General features: G+C 37.2%; 1 protein-coding gene across 2 annotated transcripts; it reads left to right on the top strand.

Annotated features, from left to right (window-relative positions):
* Window positions 1-3,039: 3,039 nt before the first annotated feature.
* On the top strand, window positions 3,040-21,508 carry sept5b (septin 5b). 2 transcript variants are annotated; one of them, XM_042395278.1, is made up of 12 exons: window positions 3,040-3,593; window positions 3,801-3,811; window positions 7,363-7,453; window positions 10,680-10,766; window positions 10,878-11,001; window positions 12,085-12,219; window positions 12,306-12,423; window positions 13,059-13,160; window positions 15,135-15,231; window positions 15,336-15,471; window positions 19,641-19,743; window positions 19,915-21,508. In XM_042395278.1, the coding sequence occupies exons 1-12, from the start codon at window positions 3,548-3,550 to the stop codon at window positions 19,975-19,977; spliced, it is 1,113 nt and encodes a 370-aa protein (XP_042251212.1). In that variant the 5' UTR covers window positions 3,040-3,547; the 3' UTR covers window positions 19,978-21,508. The 2 variants fall into 2 exon arrangements, with proteins under 2 accessions (XP_042251212.1, XP_042251211.1); XM_042395277.1 differs by having other exon boundaries at window positions 3,040-3,811.
* The last annotated feature ends 335 nt before the right edge of the window (window positions 21,509-21,843 follow it).

The following is a 21,843-nucleotide window of genomic DNA, read 5'->3' as shown; positions in this document are numbered from 1 at the left end:
ATCAATATCCTCTAATCAGATCAATCAGTATAGTCATTTATTTCAATGGTTTTGCTCAGAAATAGAAATTTCTGCAACTTAGTGGCTCTAAAGTAACATTAAACAAGCTTTAAGTCTTATTTTTCTAATATATATATATATATATATATATATATATATATATATATATATATATATATATATATATATTTACAGTTTTAATGAAGATGCATTTTGAATATTTTAATATGATAATAATAATATTAATCTTTAATTACAGAGCAAGTTAAACAGTGTGTTACACAAGCAGATGATCAGCTGGTTTTTAGTAATTTGATTCATTGCAACTTTGTACCAATAAAGTTCAAGTTTATTATTTCAGTCCACTTTGTGCTCACAGACGTTTATGAATAAAGTTGTTTTCAATCAAATTGCTGCCTTCTTGACTCACAGGTTAGTTGTGTTGAGTTTATGAGCAGCTGTTGATTTACAGATGAATTACTCAAATACTGTTTCTACAATATTTATTCACCGTTCAGTCATTATTAACTATAGTGTCCATATATGTTGAAGTGTAAACAAACTGTTGACAAACATTTTTGCATGTTTACCTGAACTGATATATAAGAGAAAACAAGTTCATCTAGTAATGAAGTGACTGAGAATGAGCCAAACTTCCAATAAATACACAGTTACATCAGTTAATTATCAATCAAACTTTATTTGTATTGATCCATCATGCAGGTAACAAGATACAACGAACTATATGAGCTGAGAGCACATGAGAAATAAAGATGATGAAAATGTAACACTAAAACCAAAACAACTGATTAAACAAACAAATAAACAACAAAAAGACAATAACAATGTATATATGTTTATTTCGAACATGTGACAAATAAATAATAAAATGGGAATAACAAATAAATGAACATTTACAACAAACTCTCAATAAACAAAGTCTCATAAACAACATTAAAGCTGCAAGCAGCGATGATCGGGCCCTCGCACCCCAGCGCATGTCGAAGTGACACTCAGTTGAAGGGCTTTTGTCAGTGACTTGTTGTGTAAAGTTTGAGGCAGATCCAACCATGTACACTCAAGTTATATCAATTTCCTCTGTCATGGCGAAACATCAAAACTCAACGCCACGCCACGGCCAAACCATCATGATCATACACTAGTCTAGATGACACACACTGATTTTGAAGTCCTTACGATGGATTCTGTAGGAGGAGTTCTTTAAAATACAAGGTATGCGAAATGGCCAAGAAAAGGCGAAAATGTACCATTTTTTTCAAGATGGCCGACTTCCTGTTCGACTTACAATAAGGCTTCAAGAGGCTTTTTTGTGCGTGTTGACATTATACATGTGCCCTGTGAATTTCATCTTTCTACGTTAATCTGGAAGGCGGGGCTGCAATTTTGAAATTTGAAAGGGGGCGCTGTTGAGCCATTTTGCCACGCCCATTCAAAGCGACCACATAGGATTTTAGCTGACATCACTCTAGACATGTGTGTCAAGTTTCATGACTGTAGAGCAATCCCTTCTCCCTGAAAAACAGTATCATATTTCATGGCGAAGGATGTGTCGCCATGGTAACAGCATTCAGTTTTGGGTCATGAGCTGCCAAATGTAGCATCACCAAGGTCTTGTTTATTAGCTGACTTAATTTCAGGTGCATCAGCCAAATTTCCTAGGAGTAATTAGACAAAGTACGACGCATGATACTTCCTGTTGCCAGTAGGTGGCGCTATGACTTTCGCTAAATATGAGACTGAACATGTGTTCAGATTGGGACTCTTAACAAGCATATGAAATTTGGAAAAGATCAGACCACGTGGAGTCAAGTTATAAGGCATTGAAATTTCATGGCGTCACATCGAAATTCGCCGCGTCGCCATGGCAACACCTTTCGACGAAGGGTCACCAACTTCATAATATAAGATCTCCAAGGTCTTGAGGCTATTCTCAGTAAATTTCAGCTGGATTCCATCACCGTGCTGCCCACAGGGCGTCAGAGCGTAAAACATGTAACTTCCTGTTGCCAGGAGGTGGCGCTATGACTCATATCCTGTATTGTCACATGGACCCGTTCAGGGCGGGACTCTTATGAAGCACAAAAGGTTTGGCTCTCTTAGGATCATGTATGCCGGAGTTATAGCCGTTTCATTTTTCATGGCGAAGGATCGAAATTCGCCGCCCAGCCACGCCCCCTAGGAAAGACTAATGAGAATTGTTTTAGCAACTTTTAATCTCCTATGCCTGTAGATGATACGGACCGAATTTGAAAGTCCTGGGGTCAAATCTCTAGGAGGAGTTCGTTAAAGTATGCGGGCTGGAAATGACAAAATCGGTGCAAAATTTCAACTTTGATACAAAATGGCCGACTTCCTGTTGGAGTTAGGCTATGTGTCCTTGAGACTTTTTGGTGCGTCTGGTCATGATACATATGCATACCGAATTTCGTTCTCCTACGACAATCTGTATCGAGGGGCTCAATTTTCTTGACTTTCTAGGTGGCGCTGTCAAGCCATTTTGTCCCGCTTTATTTCGAGACCCATAAAATATCGAAATTTTCGCCAGTCCTGACATCTGTGCAAATTTTCATGAGTTTTCGTGCATGTTTAGGCCCTCAAAAATGCGTTTGTTTCGGAGGAATAATAATAATAATAATAATAATAATAATAATAATAATAATAATAATTCCTTCAGTTTCAATAGGGCTTCGCACCGGTCGGTGCTCGGGCCCTAATAAGAAACAAACAAACACACGAAAAACAAGAGGGTCTTCGCCCTTTGGGCTCAGGCCCTAATAATAAAGAAACAAACGCACGAAAAACAATAGGGTCTTCGCCCTTTGGGCTCAGGCCCTAATAAATAAATGTTACATGTCTGAAAAGAAGCAGGAAGAAGTAAACACTTATACAGTCCAAACCCTCTATAACTCAAATAATTAACTATATATATTATATATATTTATCATTTATACAACTCACAAACAAATACCCTAATATTACTATGTCATTAAATGATTTATTAAACCTTTATTTAACATACAAGAAAACAATTAAAAACATAATAACCTAAATATCCAGTATCCATAATAATCAGATGTAACTACTTCAATTAAATAGATTAAACGGAATAAAACATTTTCAAACATGAATACAATCAACAAAAATAAATAACAGCCATAAAATAAAGTATTCAAGTCTTCTTACTCTGAGAATAAAAACCAAGCAGGTGATTCAACCATCAGCTCCTGAAGAGCAACAGCGCCTCCAGCTGGTGATTCTTATGAACTGCAAACACCTTTCACACAATAAATAATCTGACAATCATCAGACCAGTCTGCATCCGGAGCTCAACCATGTCACATATGGAGATTTATTTGCGTGATTTAGATTAATTTCTGCACATATCATCACGCATATCATCACGCATCTTCCTCCTCCTGCTGCGGTGTGATTCTGCAGATTCTCTTTATTAAAGGGACCCGTCGCGGCTCCAGACCCTCCTCTTCCTCCGGGTGTTTGGACGCATTTTCCACCAACTGTGTCCGAGATGACGGCGGCCAACAGCAGGTACAGGAGCCGCACAGCCCGGTCAGGTAAGCTGAGCCTCCAACCCTGCAGGTGATCAACAACCTGCCGCGCGCGCGCTTCACAGCTGGCTGCTTAATTAAGCATCGATTAATGAGATGATTTTTCTGTTTCTTGCTCTGCTCCTGGAAACGGCTTCATGCTTCATGCTGCTGCTCCCCCCCCCACACCCCTCCAAAAAACCGGACTGATGTCTCCCGGAATTCACGCCACAGATGACGGAGAGGTGAGACAATCTGCGACACCCGATGCTGCATCACACCTGCACGAGCCCACATTATTCCCTTTGTTTGTGTACAGATGTTATGACATCACTGCAGGTGTCTGTCACGTCACACACTGACATACCGGATCTAAATAATAATAATAATAATAATAATAATAATAATAACGGTCTCGTTAACTGATGCCTGTAAATATGCAGGAAAACTCATCCTCTCACTCACCTGCTCGTCTCCATTTCCTGTAGTTTGTAACATCTGCACACATCTGTAAACATGATTCTACAGATTCTGCAGATTAGTTGAGTCAGAACCAAGTTTAACTGTTGATTCATCTGATGGTTGTTTTCTCGATTAACTGATTAATCGTTTGGTCAATTAAATGGTGGTGAAAAATGTAGTTTATCAGAGTTCAAGGTGACGTCTTCAAAAGTCTAAAACATAAAGATCTTCAGTTTATAGTTTAATGATATAAAAAAGATACGAAACAGTAAATGTTCACATTGGACATTTTTACTTGAAAAATGACTTAAACTATTAATGAACCATCAAAATATTCGTTAGGATCAATTTTCTCAATAAACTAATAATCAAGAAAATAATCAGTTCAACTCTACATTATATTGAAGCTAATATTTTGAGTTTTGGACATTTTTTATAAACAAAATGATGAATCGATAATTAAAATAAACTTAAGTTGCAGCTTTTCATGATTCATCAACATCTATTAAACTGTCTGATAATAAACCTGCTGCCTGTAGAACACGTATCTGTAAAAAAGTGTCTAAAATGAGAGAATATTTCCATTTGTGTGTCGGGTTCAATAAAAACATCATATAGTTGAAAAAAAAAGGTGAAACAAGATGCAGAATATTATAATAGATCGCCTGCAGATTATTCATCTACACAGCGTCAGATAATAGTGAAAAATGTTCCTAAACCCCAGAGTGACGCATTTGTAATGATATAAAACAGAGAAATTTAGAAAATACAATTAAGCAATTATCAACATTGTGGCTCATCATAGTTTAAGTTCGGAAAAAAAGATAGAACTGTTTGTTAGGGGGGGGGGGTAACTGGAAAATTAACACAGTCAGAGTGGAAAAGTTAAAAAAGTTAAAGGATATTGATATCACTACTGTGATGATGAAGGAACATGTCACCCAGTGCAGTAATGTGACGTTGTGATATGTAGCACAACAAGCTAGTGAAGCTGTAAACATAATCGTGTTCCTGCACATGCTCAGTAGCGCCTACCTTACCTTTGGTCTGGAGACCGAAAACATGATGCTGTTATTAGTCTTTGGAGCCGTTTCTACACAAACTAACGTGACTAAACTCTTCATAATGAAGGAACATGTCACCCAGTGCAGCGCTGTGGCTCACTGACGTGTTTTTAATAGTTTTTGTGCAACAACAGAGGAATAAGATACATCAGGCTTTGATACACACATTGTATCACATTGTTAGTAGATCAGTTCATTGTTGGTTTGGATCCAAACATGAGATTTCCTGGCAATAAAAGAAAACAGAAAATCCTCAACAGCTTTATCCTTTAAGCACAAATATGTCACTGTGAACCTTCTGCCTGACGACATCTTGGCAACAGACGTCTTAAAATCATTCATTTTCATCTGCGGAGGTTCAGGCGTGAAAAATCAGAGATAGAACAAACTGTCATTTCAAAAACAGACATCCTCCCATGTCGTACATACAGCATCTTCACTGTGAGCATCTTTATTTTTACATATATATCCCTAAAAGCCCAGAGGCAGTTTCATCATTATGTTGTTGTCTTGTCACGTCGTGTTGGACGGCAGCGTTGAGGCTGAGTCAGAGCGGTGGACGCAGACGCAGCAGGGTGTTCACCACCAGCAGCAGCAGCAGGAGTCTGGATCTGTGGGTTGTTGTGGTGTGGGAGTGACTTGCAAACGCATCCATAGACAAAATGTCAATATGGAAGCAATACTGCAAACCAAAGAGAGAGAAACACACACACACGCCCCCGCAGCCTCCTCTTTACATACACGGCTGTATAAGTAGTGGAGCTAACGCTGCCCGCTGTGTCCTCAAGTGGAAATGTTCAGAAGAATCTAATGCATGATGGGAGGAGATGTACTTTTATTAAACCAGTCTGCACTGGAGCTGCAACGATCCGCCCATTCATTAATGAGCAGGAAATGAATCTGCAACTGGTTTTATAATCAAATTATGGCTGCAGCTAAGGATTATTCACATTCATTCATTTCATTTTAATCACTTAGTCTATAAAATGTCAAAAAGTAATGAAAAAACTGTCCATTAATTTCCTAGAGACCAAAGATAACGTCCTCATATATCATGTTTTTGTCAGACCAACCGTCCAAAAACCCAGAAATATTCAGTTTATCAAAGATATAAAACACAGAAAAGGAGAAAATCCTCATTTTTGTCAAGCTAGAAGCTAGAAGGAGGATTTTTGGGGGTTTTTTTGCTTGAAAAAAGTCACTGACACAATTAATCAATTATTAAAATTGCTGCCAATAATTTTTCTTTTGATAAACTTATAATTTAACCATTTCAGCTCAAAATCAAATAATCTCTTTAGTCATTTTTAAAGCAAAAATACTAAATATTTGCTGGTTCCAACCTCTCAAATGTGAGGTTCTCTTTGTCTTCTGTGATGGTAAACTGAGCTGCAACTAACAATTATTTTTAATCATTGATTAATCTGTCAATTATTTTCTCGATTGATTGATTAGTTGTTTGGTCCATAAAATGGAGAAAAATCTCCATCAGTGTTTCCCAAAGTCCAAGATGACGTCCTCAAATGTCTTGTTTTGTCCACAAGACAAAGATATTCAGTTTACTGTCATAGAGGACTAAAAAAAATGGAAAATATTCATCTTTAAGAAACCAGAACCAAAGAATTTTAGCATTTTTTCTTACAAAAATTACTAAAAACGATGAATCTATTATCCAAATAGCTCTAAACTGAATATCTTTGGGTTGGTTGGACAAAACGAGATATTTGAAGATGTCAACTTGGGCTGTGGGACATTATAAAGGGACATTTTTCAGACATTTTATTGACAATACGACTAATAGATTAATATTCAGCAGATTAATCAATAATGAAAATAACGGTTAGTTGCAGCCTTACTCTGCTCCTGCCTCCATTTTGTTCTATTCTGCTCTTTTTCTCCCAGCCTTTCTTCTTCTTCTTTCCTTCTCTGGACATGTTTTCAGCCTCACATTTATGCTTCTGCATTGTCACGGTCACTGCACACGCTCCCCCACCCCCTCCTCTTGTGTCCGTGGCTGCCTGCCATACTGGATTATGAATACTCAGGGAACCTCAGGCCATGCTCTCAGTCTCCCCACCGCCTCCTTCTTTCCACTGTTTCAATAAAACATGAAAAGGAATCATGGGAATGTCCTACTAACACAGCTACTGTACCACGAAGGAGCACAGAAGGAAGATCTGACCCAACTCTGACTGTTGCTGAGCACTCACAACTCACTCTGTATTTCTTATTTAAATTTTTTTTATTTGTTTGTGTGATTGTTTTTCCAGGAAAAAGAGTACGTTGGTTTTGCGACGCTGCCCAACCAGGTGCACAGGAAGTCGGTGAAAAAAGGATTTGACTTCACTCTCATGGTGGCAGGTGAGACGTGGTCATCTGCTGAAATGCTGTCACCTCCTCTGGGTTTTTAATGAATTGGAATGTGTGTCAAATGGGTGCATGAGCTTGTGTATGGGGGCCCGAACGTGACACTGAAAATGAATAAATAACTAAATAAATACATTATTGTGATTTATTAAAAGAAAATACATACATTTGAATTTAGCCAAAAAGACTAAATAAATTAACTAAATTAATAAATGTGTTAATTATTTTTTAAATTTTCATATAAATTTATTTCCACGTTTATTATACAAATTATTATATACATTTATTATAAATCTGTTCTGTAGAATAAATACTTACATAAATAAATTAAATTAAAAAGTGGAAATAAATGGATATATAAATAAATGTAGAAATACAGAAACACATTATTATTATTTATTTATTGCATGCTTATTTATTTATTTTTTTGGCAAAACTTTGATTCATTTATTTGTATTTATTTTTTGGCAAAATTTTGATTCATTTATTTTTTCTTTTGGGGGGGCAAATTTTAGATTTACTTATTTTGGCAAAATTTAGATTGTTGTATTTATTTTTATATAATATTATTATTATTTATTTATTGCATGCTTACCAGTATTTACTTATTTTTTTCCTTTTTTTGGCAAAATTTTGATTCATTTATTTGTTTTTATTTCTTGGCAAAATATTGATTCATTTAGGGGCAAATTTTAGATTTATTTATTTATTTGTTTTGGCAAAATTTAAATTGTTATATTTATTTTTAAATAATCACAGTCATTTATTTATTTATTTGTTTATTTCCTGTGTCACTTTTGCGCCCCCATACTTGAGTGCATAATTAACCCTTTGCATAAACCCCCCCTTAATTACTGTTGCTATGTCTGTAAAGCTTTCCATTCAAGCACCAGCTCATATGCATTTTACAATGTTAACAGTAGGAGATTTACCATCAAAATAATTAGTAATTTGTGGAAATAAATAGGTCTTCAAATCACACAGAAGTAGACAAAAGCAGCTTCTCATTTCTAGCTGACGACTGTGGATTTTGGCTGTAAAATGTCGCCTGCAGCTAGCAGATTTTATTGCTAGCGTAAGGTAATGATATCGCTAGATTGTGAGTTGGTTGAAAACTTTTTCTAGCTGATTCTTTTAAAATAAGAACCATGTAAAAAGTTTTGCTGTACATAAATTTATCCTCATCAGTTGATGCACATGGAAATTAAAGGAGCATCTCTATTCTTGTATTGTAAATCCCCTGCAGCGTTCAAAAAGAAAATAAACTCTTGTAATAATAACTTTATGTTCCATCTTCACACATAAAAACTCAAATCTGCTTCTTGTGAGGCAGCTTACTAACCATCACACCTTCTCACTATTTCAGTTTTCACAAATTTCATGTTTCCTGTGAAAATGTCCGACTCTGTTAAAATCTGAATGCTGAATAAGTCACAAAAGCTCCCCCCTAAAATTAATTAATTACACTTTAAATCCATTAAACATCCTCAGAGACAAAACTATTCTCCTGTGCACAAGTGTGTTTTTAAACAATTCTGACTCCATTAAGTACCCTTTATGATGAGAGCTTGATTGATTTCGTGACCTCATTTCTTATCATCTAAACGAGCATGCACATCGTTCAGTGGAAGAATCGAAGGTTTATGTTCAGACCTGTGTCCAGTGTCCCATTTGTGGGATATCATGTTTTTGTTACGTCCGGAAAACAAAAAAACCTCAATGTGATATTTGAGTCAAATTAAATTTCTGAAAGTGTGTCTCAGGCTGTTGAAATTAGATTTCCAACAGTCCTGGATGTGTCTGGGTGTTGGTGGAGCACAGCACTGGATCTGTGAGGTGTTTAAACTGAACAGGTTAGTTTTTACTCAACAACATGAAAAAAGTTAACAGCGTAAAGTTTTAGTTAATTTAGATAATGGTGGCAGATTTGCCATTGTTGAAACAACGGGTCCCTTATTTCACACAAATGTAGAGGAAAGCAACTTAATTTCTGGCCGCGAATGCTGATTTTGTTGACTAAAATTATGTTAGCCGATTTTATCAGCTGTTGCTAGCTAGCTAATTAATGCTAACCCCATGAATTAGCTGAAAACTTTCTACTGTTACCTGATTTGGTTTAAAAGAAAGACTCTGTAAAGCATCTTATGCACATGATTGTGACCCTACCTGGTATCATGCTGAAAGACTGAGGCTAAAGCTAACCTCCCAGGCAAAAAGTTAGCTAATGATACATGTAGAAGACACAGAATATTGTTCTTGTATTGCAGTACAGTTTTGTACATACACATGAAATTAAAATGTTATTCTGTTCTAAATAACCCTGTTTGGATGCTTACTATAGCAGAACATGCCTGGACAATTAACATAAGGGTTAGATTTAAGATTTATTGTTTGCATTTTTAAACAAGAGAAAAGGTTTTGAGGGTAAGAACTAACCAATGTGTTTAGGAAATGTAATCCTGTCTTGGGTTACAGGTTTAACTGGAGTTGTTGGAGTGTAAAATTCCCCAAATCCAATAAGCAGCAGGACAGAGATGCTAACTTTATCCTTTAGCATAAACTGTTGGTAGTAAGCTAGTTAGCGAGGCATGCTAACGTTAACAGCTAAAGTTTGAGCACAGAAACACACTACTGTTCAACCCCTTCCTTACATTTTTTCTCTTTTTGGGTTTCGAAAGGTTAGAAAAAGACACCACACTTCAAACTCTTTGTATACAGAGTCTCTGTGAGTAGCTCCATGTACGGTCTTTCAACATTTTCGTGTCTACTTACAGTTGCTAAGCTATCATTGGACAATCACTATTTGGGATGGGTTTGAAAAATGGTCAATTACGTTATTTTAATTTCACCAAAACCTATTAACCATGCAGACATAAAGCCAGTTTGGTGTCTGTCTTACAATTTATCCTCTGTTATCTCTCTCCTTCTAGTAAATATGGCGTTTTTCTTCTTTTTCTCTTTGCCTTCTTGTATCAGCTGGTTACTCTGAGCTTACATGTGCTTACTTGTCATATCAGAGTTTCTAGACATGGATGTATTAAGGAGAACTGGCTAGCTAGAGATACTAGCTAGCAAACAATGGTAGCAGCAAGGTAGACCTGAAGTGCATCCACAAGTTTATGGACATATTTAAGGTCCCACACCCGGCTTTGAGCTTGTGAGAATACCTACCAAAAGCATCCAGACAATATTGAAAACTATCTGTTCCTTTGTGTTACAGGTGAGTCTGGCCTGGGTAAATCCACCCTGGTAAACAGCTTGTTCCTCACTGATCTGCATAAAGACAGGAAACTGCTGAATGCCGAGGGTGAGTCATCTGTCAATCAGACGTCACCGTACCTGCCTTCTTATATCTCTGATTGCAGCTCAGATTTCAAAGAACTGACTTAATCACATGTTTGTCGTCTCTGCCATGAAGAGCGTATCAGTCAGACTGTGGAGATCACAAAGCACACGGTGGACATTGAGGAGAAGGGGGTGAAGCTGAAACTCACTATTGTGGACACCCCGGGTTTTGGAGATGCTGTCAACAACACAGAGTGGTAAGCGTTCACTTTGTGAGTGTGTCAATAAAAGCAGCTTTGGAAGCTTTCATGGTAAATAATATTACATTGAGGGAGCTCTTCGTAACTCCCCCTACATACAGTACCACTTATCTCACCCTGCCTTTTCAGCTCTGTCTCACTTTCTGTATTTTCACCCACATATGAATAAAAGAAACTGCTGCTTTGCAGCTCAACACCAGCCCACCATGTTCTTACTTGCTAACACTTAATGGCAAGCAAGCTTCTTTAACTACAGTAAACAGTATTAGTAACTATAATTCTTAAAGGTTTAGGCTGGTGTTTTTCTATATTTTTCTCATTGTCAACAAATCCCATGAAAAGACCAAAATCGACAATGTTAGTGCACCTCTCAGTATTTTCTGACTTCACTACTCCTACCCTACTGAACATATACATCTTTAAAGTTCTGGTATTGTGGCAAACAAGAAAAATCAGCTTTTGGGTGGATCAGAGTGACGGTGGGGCCTCCTGTTCTATAAAATTACTCAATTCTATCTCCTCTGTCTTTTTAAATTATTAGAAATTTTGAAATTTGCAGCTTAAGAATGAGCAGTGTTGAGGCTAACTTAACTATGAAGCTAGTGCCAGCTGGTGGTTAACCTAGCTTAGCATAAAGACTGTAGCTCTGTCCTCTGTCCAAGCCTCAGAGATACTTCTACCAGAACCTCTAAATCTCATTAACATGTTGTATCTTGTTTGTTTAATTTGTACATAAACAGAAATGTAAAAACAAATTGTAATTTTACAGGGGTTATATCCTGTAGCTAACTTTTTCCTTTCTTTAGGTATTTTTAGGTAACTCTATTTATTAGTGAGCTTTACAGGTGTTGTTAGACTTACTTTACAGCTTTGGACAGATCGAGGCTAGCTGTTTCCTGCTGCTAAGCTAACGTAATCACCTCTGGGTGCTAGCTCCATATTTAACATATAGACATGAGAGTGGTATCAATCTTCTCATCTCACTCTCGTCAGGACAGCAATTAAATGTCAAACTATTGTTTTAAAAGTTAGGCAGGATTATAGTAAAAGCACATAAACATACATGTTTGTGTTTTGTAGCTGGAGGCCAGTCACAGACTACATTGATCTCCAGTTTGAGCAGTACTTCAGAGACGAGAGTGGACTCAACAGGAAGAACATCCAGGACAACAGAGTGCACTGCTGCCTCTACTTCATACCTCCGTTCGGACATGGGTAATAAACACACTGCCGTATACACACGTGGTATTTATGTACATGCATGTATTAAAATACTCAGTAAAGTTCATGTCCTCCTGTAGGCTTCGTCCGGTTGATATCGAGTTCATGAAGGCGCTTCAGGATAAGGTCAACGTGGTTCCTCTTATCGCTAAAGCTGACTGCCTCACACCCAGTGAGATAAAGAAACTCAAAGAGCGAGTAAGACCTTAAATATCTGACATGTAGATCTCACAAATAACTACCAATTTTGACTGCTATACTCAAATTATGGGACGTTTTATGATTTTTTGTAGATTATTTTGACAGCTTCATGTACAAAATATAAGCTGAATTTATGCAATGACCTTTATCTCTTTATCAGACGCTCTGCTTCAGAAACATTTTCAGTAGACATGAAAACAGACCAGATTTCCCCTCTGGTGACAATAATAAATGATTGACTGATTTTGCTTTTTATACCAAACCCTGTATATGAAAATAAATAGAGAGTGTTTAAAAAAAGGAAAAATGATCAGTTCAAGACATAAACTGAGCTTAAACCAACAAATATACTGAACAAAAATATATACTGACATTCTGGGTTAATTAGTAAAATGAAGATTAAACAGTGGTTGCAGTTGAGTGAAAGAGTATGGCGGTAAAACTGAATATTGCATCAGATTTGGGTTCATTTCAGTTCACCGGTGGATGACTCAGACATGTACGTTTTAAAGCTTTCATATGGGGCAGTGACTTCCTGCCAAATTTTAGCAGTCAGTGGGAGGGTGTGAGTGTGTGTTTCTACTGTTATCTATCACATCTCTCTTGTATATGTGTGTGTGTTGTCTTTGCAGCTGAGGGAAGAGATAGATAAGTACGGGATAAAGATCTACCAGTTCCTTGACTGCGACTCTGATGAGGACGAGGACTTCAAGCAGCAAGATAAAGAGCTGAAGGTGAGTCTGATTCATGCAGTCTGTTATTATTATGAGCCTTATGTTAAAAGGTACTTGTACTGTTCTTGTGTGTTATAATTTTCTGCTGCTTTATATTTCTACTCCACTGCATTTATCTGACAGCTATAGTTAGTAGAGAGCTGCAACCAATTAGTCCATTAACAGAAAATTAATCACAAACTATTTTCATAGTTATTAATCATTTGAGTCATTAAAAAAAAAAAAAATCCACATTCTTTGGTTCCAGCTTAAATGTGAATATTTTCTAGTTTCTTTAGTTCTCTATGACAGTAAACTGAATATCCTTTGGTTGTGGACAAAACAAGACATCTGAGTAGTTTGACGTCATCTTTGACTTTGGGAAACATTGATCAACATTTTTTCACCATTTTATAGACAATGAATTGATTAATCGCAAAAAAGAGTTGACAGATTAATCGATAATGAAAAATAATTGTTAATTGCAGCCATAATTAAGATTTTATATTCAACGGGTAAAGATAAGCCTATGAATATGGTATATGAGTTTACATAAAATTATGCAACAGCAGGGCCAAAGCCAGGATTTTAGAAATCCAGAGGTCGTAAATCCAAATACCTCCAGCATCACATCAAAGATATTTGATAATTTATGATTTAAATTATTATTTTTAAGTAATTTATTTAATTGTTTAGTCATATTTTCTGTAAGTTGTGTCTCCATAAATGCTGATTTTCTCACTAAATCCCTTATATTATATCTTAATTTAACTTTATAGTTGTACTCTAAAAACAATAAAATTTATAGATTTTTACCGACCAAAACTCACGTTGTGTAATTTGTGTGTAATTGTAGAATGTAAATTCCTCATCAGGACATTAAAACCCCCCAATTCCCGTTTCCACAATACTTTGGACATGAGCAGTTGTGTCCAGTTCTATGTAAAGTCGTTAAATGTACCCCTGCCTCATTAAAAACATTACCCGAACCTCTAAATCTCATTAACATGTTGTATTAATTTGTACATGAACAGAAATGTAAAAACAAATTGTGATTTTACAGGGGTTATATCCTGTAGCTAACTTTTTCCTTTCTTTAGGCATTTTTAGGTAACTCTATTTATTAGTGAGCTTTACATGTGTTGTTAGACTTACTTTACAGCTTTGGACAGATCGAGGCCTGCTGTTTCCTGCTGCTTTCAGTCTATGCTAAGCTAACGTAATCACCTCTGGGTACAGACATGAGAGTGGTATCAATCTTCTCATCTCACTCTCGTCAGGACAGCAATTAAATATCAAACTATTGCTTTAAAAGATTAGTAAAAGCACATAAACATACATGTTTGACACATGTTTGTTTACATGTTATGATGTCAGATATTAAACAGGACAGGAGCTAAAATGGCCTGTTTCAGACAGAGGCTGAAATGAGGGGCTGCATAAAGGACCAGTAGAAGATAAATAAGTTTTTAACTGTAAATCATGCAAAGATATTCCAGCAGCAACCTTGGAGCCCATCGGCTATCAGTCTCTTGACAATTTAGCCTCTGGGGGTAAAGACCAATATTTCAGGGCTTACGGTGTAGCCAGCGGATATCCAGATAATGGATATCTGGGCCAAGACTTCCTCTTCCGTGCGCTGTGTTGTTTACAGTCTGATCAGCAACTTGAGACAGTCCAGATGACATTTCGGCTAATCTCTATAAACAGATATGTCCCTATGAATGTGGATACATTTAAAAAAAAAAAAAAAAAAAGCTCATAAAAAGCTAAACCATCATCACATGATAGCTGATGGGTTCCAAGATTGCATGCAACTTTTACCTGCATGCAACCAAAGCCCGCTCAAACATGATGCATTCATATGTACATATCTGTTTATAGAGATTTTTCCAGTAGGACCCAGGAAAATAAATATAGACCTGCAAACATGCATGATTCATCCTCTCTAAATGATCTGAATACTTCCTGTATCTCTGGCGTCTTGTGATGTAGGAGAGCTCTCCGTTTGCGGTGATCGGCAGCAACACTGTGGTAGAAGCCCGAGGTCAGAGAGTGAGAGGGAGGCTCTACCCCTGGGGGATTGTGGAGGGTAAGAAACTCTAAACTGAACTCTGCATCTATCTGTCCGAACTCTGCAATCTTCAGTTACCATGACAATACGGCCCTGATGTTAGTTCTTTTTCCTGTGTGCAGTGGAGAACCCGTCCCACTGCGACTTTGTGAAGCTGAGGACCATGCTGATAAGAACCCACATGCATGACCTGAAGGACATCACCAGCGACTGTCACTATGAGAACTACAGAGCTCAGTGCATCCAGACCATGACCAGGTGTGTGTGTGTGTGAAAAGGAAAGTGTGCGACTATATGTTGTTTTGTTGTTATTTTGGGCTCATATTGACCTTTTGTTAGGTGTCTGATATCATCTCTGATATGATGGAGGTTTCTGCTTGACTGTTAAAATGTCAAAACAGGATATAACACCTGAAATAGTATTTTATTTGCAGTGTTTTTTTGTAAATTACCTCTTTATTTAAAAGTTGAAGTAGTCCTGACTAGTGCTTCTGTACACTAGTCTTACACTTAACATTCTGAGTGCATAAGTGCGTTCACACTGAGAAGTATGGAAAAATGCAGTGCACTGTGAGTACCCGGATGGTGCACTCAAAACGGTCATAAAGTTGAGTGTGGAACTATGGACACTTCTCGCCCTCAATGGTCGCCATCTTGGCTACGTAGTGGAAGGGGAGGGACCACTTTTCAAACTGGAAATGGCGGCCGGGTGCGTTGTAACTACGGTGAACATCACCACATTATACAAATGTAAGTTATACATGTGTTTTTTAGCACTAAGCACCACTATACTGTTGTCGGATATAAGCCATCAGTATGTTTTTTGGGTTAATTTAGCAGTCTGTAATGATTTGGTAGCACGAACGATAACGCAAATGCTAACGCTAGCTAATGCTAATTTGCGATCGTCATTTCCGGTAAGTGCACAATGGCTGTGTTTGATTTGAGACAACACTACCCTGTCAAAATTCACTACACTACACCAGTAATGTATAGTGTACATGAAAGTGTACTAACAGAAGTATGCGATTTCAGCTTAGGTGTGATTTTGCACATTTTAGCCTGTAACCTACAAAACACGTGTGCTTTACGTTAGCCAAGCTTTCATCCAGATGTACTGTAGTGCTAATTTTAATTGCAAGAAAATGTGTTTCCATCCACTCCTGTTGTGTGAATATTAGCAGTTACGATACAATACAATACGATGCGATAAACTTTATTGTCCCGCTCAGGGAAATTTGTCTTGGACTCTGTAGCTGCACCATGAATGCCTTGACAGCCACAATGACACAAACAATACAACCTCAGCCATACCAACACCAACAATTACATAACATGACAATATTGCACATAACCTGTAACATAACACATACATATTGCCATATTGCACACATCCCATAACATAATACATACATACACCTCATAAAAAAAATCATGCTAAAAGATCACCATAGTAAAAGCACTGTAAAAATTATTGCACAAACTTCGGCCTCAAGCAGCATTGTTAAGAAATGTAATGGAGGTTGGAACAAATGAATTCTTAAAACGGTTGAGTTTGCAGTGAGGGTCTGTATCATCTGCCCGAGGGTAGTAGGTTATACTCTGAATGAAGGATGTGAGAGCTTGCCTAAAAACAGTTTGTTGGTAAATGGACTGCAGGGTCTGGTAGTCGCTTTTTCCAATTAACCTTCATGGCCGTGTGTACCAGACGAGCAAGTTTAGTTTTGCTATGAGGTTGCCATACCAGGATGACATCCCATATCTGAGTTAAACAGTTGGTGGCGCTAATCCTCCAGTCGGTGCCATTAAACCGTTGCAGAAGAAGAGCATCTGATGTTTTTTTTAGCTCTTCAGTCACGATTAAGTCACATCATTCATGTCCGTCATCATTTATTCACTCAGTCTGTTTACATTTGCATTTTATCCACACAACTACTTTAAAACCTCAAAACTTTTTGGCAATACTTTGACGTTTTTTGAATTTTTGGCGTCTCCTCTCAGGTTTCTTTTTATTCACAAATTGAAAATGCGAATCAAAACAAGTGGATGGAAACATACTTGTTGTTGCCAACCGTTTTACAAAGCATAATATTTAGATGGATCGCACACCTTCCTGTCAGTCGGCGGTTTCCATTCATTTCAGTACGAAAACAGAGATGGAAAAACTTGATTGATGTGATGCATTTCCTTTGGAAACAGGAAGTTCGGTTTGGACATTAGACAGAGAGGAATCAATCTCAAGTTCAGACCAGACGGCTGCTGATTATGGAGAGTTTGATTTGAAAGGATGAAAACTGTGACTTGGAAGAGATGGAAAATAGTGGAACAGTAACCAATCACATCTGACACCTGTCATATATTTATTATAAATAAATAACATTAACAGCTTCTTATTTAACTCCTGAAATAACTAATTAGATGCAGCTCCTGCACCAGTCTGTACTATTGTGAGCCGAGAATGAAGTCTAATTAAATTACCTGATGAATAACACTAATAAATAATAAAATACATTTCATTTAAATAATGAATAAATAAAAACAGTTCCCCCAGGGCACAAATGAAGTAAAACAAAAAGCCCTGGCGCTATGTGAGTGCTACTCCCTGCATTTATATAACTTTACCAAGGATAAGTGCAGCTGCTTTGTAACTTGAGACGCGACACCAACATAAAAAAAGGCCACAAATCACCTGCTGCTGCTCATAAACTTTACTGCTTTACTGCCCACAGTAGTAAAAAGCAGATCCAAAGTTTTTATCGGCTTCTCTTTTCTCTCATCCGGATTTTAACGGCTGGACAGTGAGAGGTCGATGTTCGGAGAGATTTTAGAGAAGGAAATCAAATCAGGAAGCGCCCGTTTAACTTAACTTAATGTAAAACATCACAGTGAACATTTTGCTGCCTTTACTTTGTTGTTGATTGTTCGTTATAGTTCAACTGAGAAGCATTTATAAGCAGGGATCTAAATACTTTCTTTGGAGACACCAGCAGACTTTGCATTGAAAGGCCAGTTTTTCTGAAATTCAACACATAAGATAAAACATTGGACCTCATCCAAGAACATTTTTGTATTCTTCTCCTAAATCTCTCTGACATTTTTCTGTCAGTTTTACTCACAAGTAGCGTCACAAGTCAGATTTCACAAACTCTCTTAACTGCACAAACTTGTAGTAAATCTCTGGTTTCAGCCTGTTCATGAGTAGCTGAACGTTCCTGAGATTTCATCATTAGCATCATCGACGCCCTTAACCCTTTCATGCATAGTGGTCACTACAGTGGACAACTATTCAAAGTCCGTTTTCTTAGATATGCATGGGTTTTAATGGTATAGTTGCACATCAGCCACCAAAGTGGACTCTAGTGTGTCATCCCATGTTTAAAAAAAATGGAAGTTCAAATATTTTTTTTCAAATAAAAACACTTAGGAAAAAAAATCCTGACTGAGGTTATCATAATTCACGCATGAAAGGGTTCAACTGTCCACATAAGGCGACCTGCTCCACTCTGTTTGTGGACGAGCTTCATTCACAAAAATGTGAATGAAGCGTTTGAAAAGAAGAGTTTGAGTTTGCTGCTGTAAGAAACCAGCAGACACATTTATCAGTGTCAGTAGTCGTATCAAAGGAGCTGAAACTATCAGAAAAATATGAATCCATCAGAGCAGCAGCTGCACTGTGACAGAAATAAAGAGCTTTGACATGAAGTTAGACACTAAAAAAAAGTCTTTCTAAAGGAAAGTCTTCCTGATGGGAGGTGGTCAAGTGGGCTGTTAACAACAACTAAAATCTAAAAACCCTCTCAATTTTGCATTAAGTTTTTTTAGTTAAATATTTTAATTTAGTTGATTTCAGTATCATATTTAAACTCCAAATTCATTTAGATTAAGACGTTACGATCCTAAATCAAGTGTTTCTCCCCTTGTGAAGAAAGTCAGACTCGTGACTCGTACAACAGCTCTGAACTGGTACATTTCCTTAAGAGAAAACTGATGAACGCCACCAATTTTGTTAAAACCTCATATGTGCCTCCTCAGAACAAATCTGTTGTGTTGCCACTATGTGTAGAAAATATCTGACTTGGGTGCCCTCCAGTGTTAGTATCAGAAAAGACACATGAATACTTATATTCAACATATCATCTGCAATAATTGCCTGGATTGTCTTGTTTTTTTTTCTACAAATGCCGTCAGAATAATTAAAAAGATGCTATAATCACATGAAACTTTAAAGGAGTTTCTGTTTAGCAGCTGATTTATAAAAAAAAAAAACAGATGTAAGAGCGTCGTTGAATATACCAGCAGAGTGTTTAAATCAGTCTCTGCTCACAGTTCACCGTCACCTGACTCTGCAGGTTGATTTCCATTCTGCAGTGAAACTCAAGTGTCTCGCTGTGTTCATCCTTCTTGTTTGTCTGTTTGTTCTATTTCAGTAAGATGAATGCGGATAAGCGGGTGGAGAGCCCCATCCCGATCCTGCCGCTGGCCACACCCGACGTGGAGACGGAGAAACTCATCAAAATGAAGGATGAGGAAGTGAGTGAAGAAATAAGACTCCCAAATAAACCTCAAGTAGTGAATAATTCATTGCAGCAGCTATTACGTAACCAAGATGCTGGATGTGGATTGATGACCCGTATGTGTTATTATGTAACTGTCTCTCATCCTTCCTCTTGTTCCATTTTCTCTTTGTCTTCTCGTCTGCAGCTGAGGAGGATGCAGCAGATGCTCCAGAAGATGCAGCAGCAGATGCATGAGCAGGATCTGTGACCTCTGACCTTTATACCTTTCATTTTGGGCGGGGACACACACACAAGATAATCAATCACATAGCACAGATTTAAAGCTTCACTAACGACATCTCTACATGGGATGAGATCAGAACAGTTCAGATGTGACACATTAAATGCATGGATGAATGACAGCATGCTGGGAGATGTATTTTATTAGTTTAAATGGGTTTTTTTTTAGCATTATTAAAACTTTCATTAAACTTTTTTTAATGCAGTCATTAGCCAAGTGAGTCTAGTTAGGCAATAGAGAGTAGATTGCACTTTGTCACCTTTAGATCTCCGTAGATTTCCAAGACAAAATACTAAAGACTAATGCACCATAAACCCTGATTCATTTAGGGACTGTACACAAATTATTAGGGTGGGGGGGGGGGCTGAAGATTATTTTTAACTTTTTTAAAAAGCAAGGCCTTCCCCAGCATCATTAGAAAATTTTAACCCTCCCACCAAGAGAAAAACTATAACACCCTCTCTGCAATATCTTAATATAATAGTAATATAAATATAAATGATTATATACATATATAATTATTAAATATAAATCAATAATAATATAAATAATATAACACTTTTGTGTTGGTACGGTTTTGCTATTAAAAATAAAGTGCACAATGAATTTAAAATTGAAGTTTAAACTTTAAATTCCAGCCATTCTTTATTTAGGATAGAATTGAATAAAACTTTATTATCCCACTACGTCTTTGTCTCACCATTAAAAACAACACAATAAAAACAGTGAAGACACACACAAGGTCAAACAGATATTCTAGTGCTGTTTGTTACAAAGGATCCCTGATATATATTTTGTTGACCAGATGTGTCCTTTAACTTTCAGACGAGATGTCACTGTCATTTTTTATAACACATTTACTTTTTTGTACACATTTTTTCTGTAGTTCTACTTTCTGTTAAGATGTAGAATAATTAGGCTACGCTTCCCTCAGCAAAAAACAACAACATAACCCTCCCTTATTCCCTAATAATTTTCACACAGTCCTTTAATAGTTAATGCACTGATTGCGTGGGCATCTACGTGTAGAGTGACGCTGAGGTTGAAAGGTGGTTGGTGGTTCATCATTCTTGTTCTAGTGATTCTGAGTGGTGCAGTTTGTCACTGTTGGTTTTCCTTATAATAACTTATGGCACTTATAAACAGTATGTCGCTCCTGTTCTACTGTCGTAAACCACTTCACACCACCATGTGAGAATTCTATGCTGATCATGATGTGTCACTGTGTAGCCATAGCAACTGTGGCTAATAGCAATAGCAACCATAGCTTTGGACAAAGTTTGACCATCGATCTTAGCTGTATTCCAATTGACACTGTGTCAAAATGTCATTTTTAAAAATGTATTTATTTAAACCTGTGATAACTGACTTTTTGTCCACTTTGGGTCAAGTTGTGAACACAAGTTAATGTGTTGAACTTGCAAACAGTTTATTGTTTATTTCCACATCCAGCAGTTACGGAGCAACGTTATCATTCATTTGGAGTCGTGTTTCTGTCCACCTGTTTTTGCTCTCTACCAACTCCTGAGGGAAATATCTGGCTCTTTAGCTGCTAAATGCTCCACTATGTTCACCAGCTAGTCTACAGCTAACTGTGTCTGTTTGCTGTTTGGTGCTGAGCAGGTAGCGTACAGTGGTTTTTTACAGCTTTTTCTCTGAAAACGACGCTATGAGAGCGCTGAGAGTGAACCAAAACAGTAAAGTTGCAACCGGACAGATAAACAATGAGCTGAAACTCACTATAAAGCTCCGTAAAGCCAAGAGGAGCTGCAGAGTTACTGATAATTCTCTGTAGGTTCATCACTACGAGCCACGACCAACACATTACACACT

The sequence above is a fragment of the Thunnus maccoyii genome, chromosome 19 (assembly GCF_910596095.1).
Source record: "Thunnus maccoyii chromosome 19, fThuMac1.1, whole genome shotgun sequence".
NCBI lineage: Eukaryota > Metazoa > Chordata > Actinopteri > Scombriformes > Scombridae > Thunnus > Thunnus maccoyii.
The sequence above is the reverse complement of the archived record's forward strand: the minus strand, read 5'-3'. Positions and strand labels throughout refer to the sequence as shown.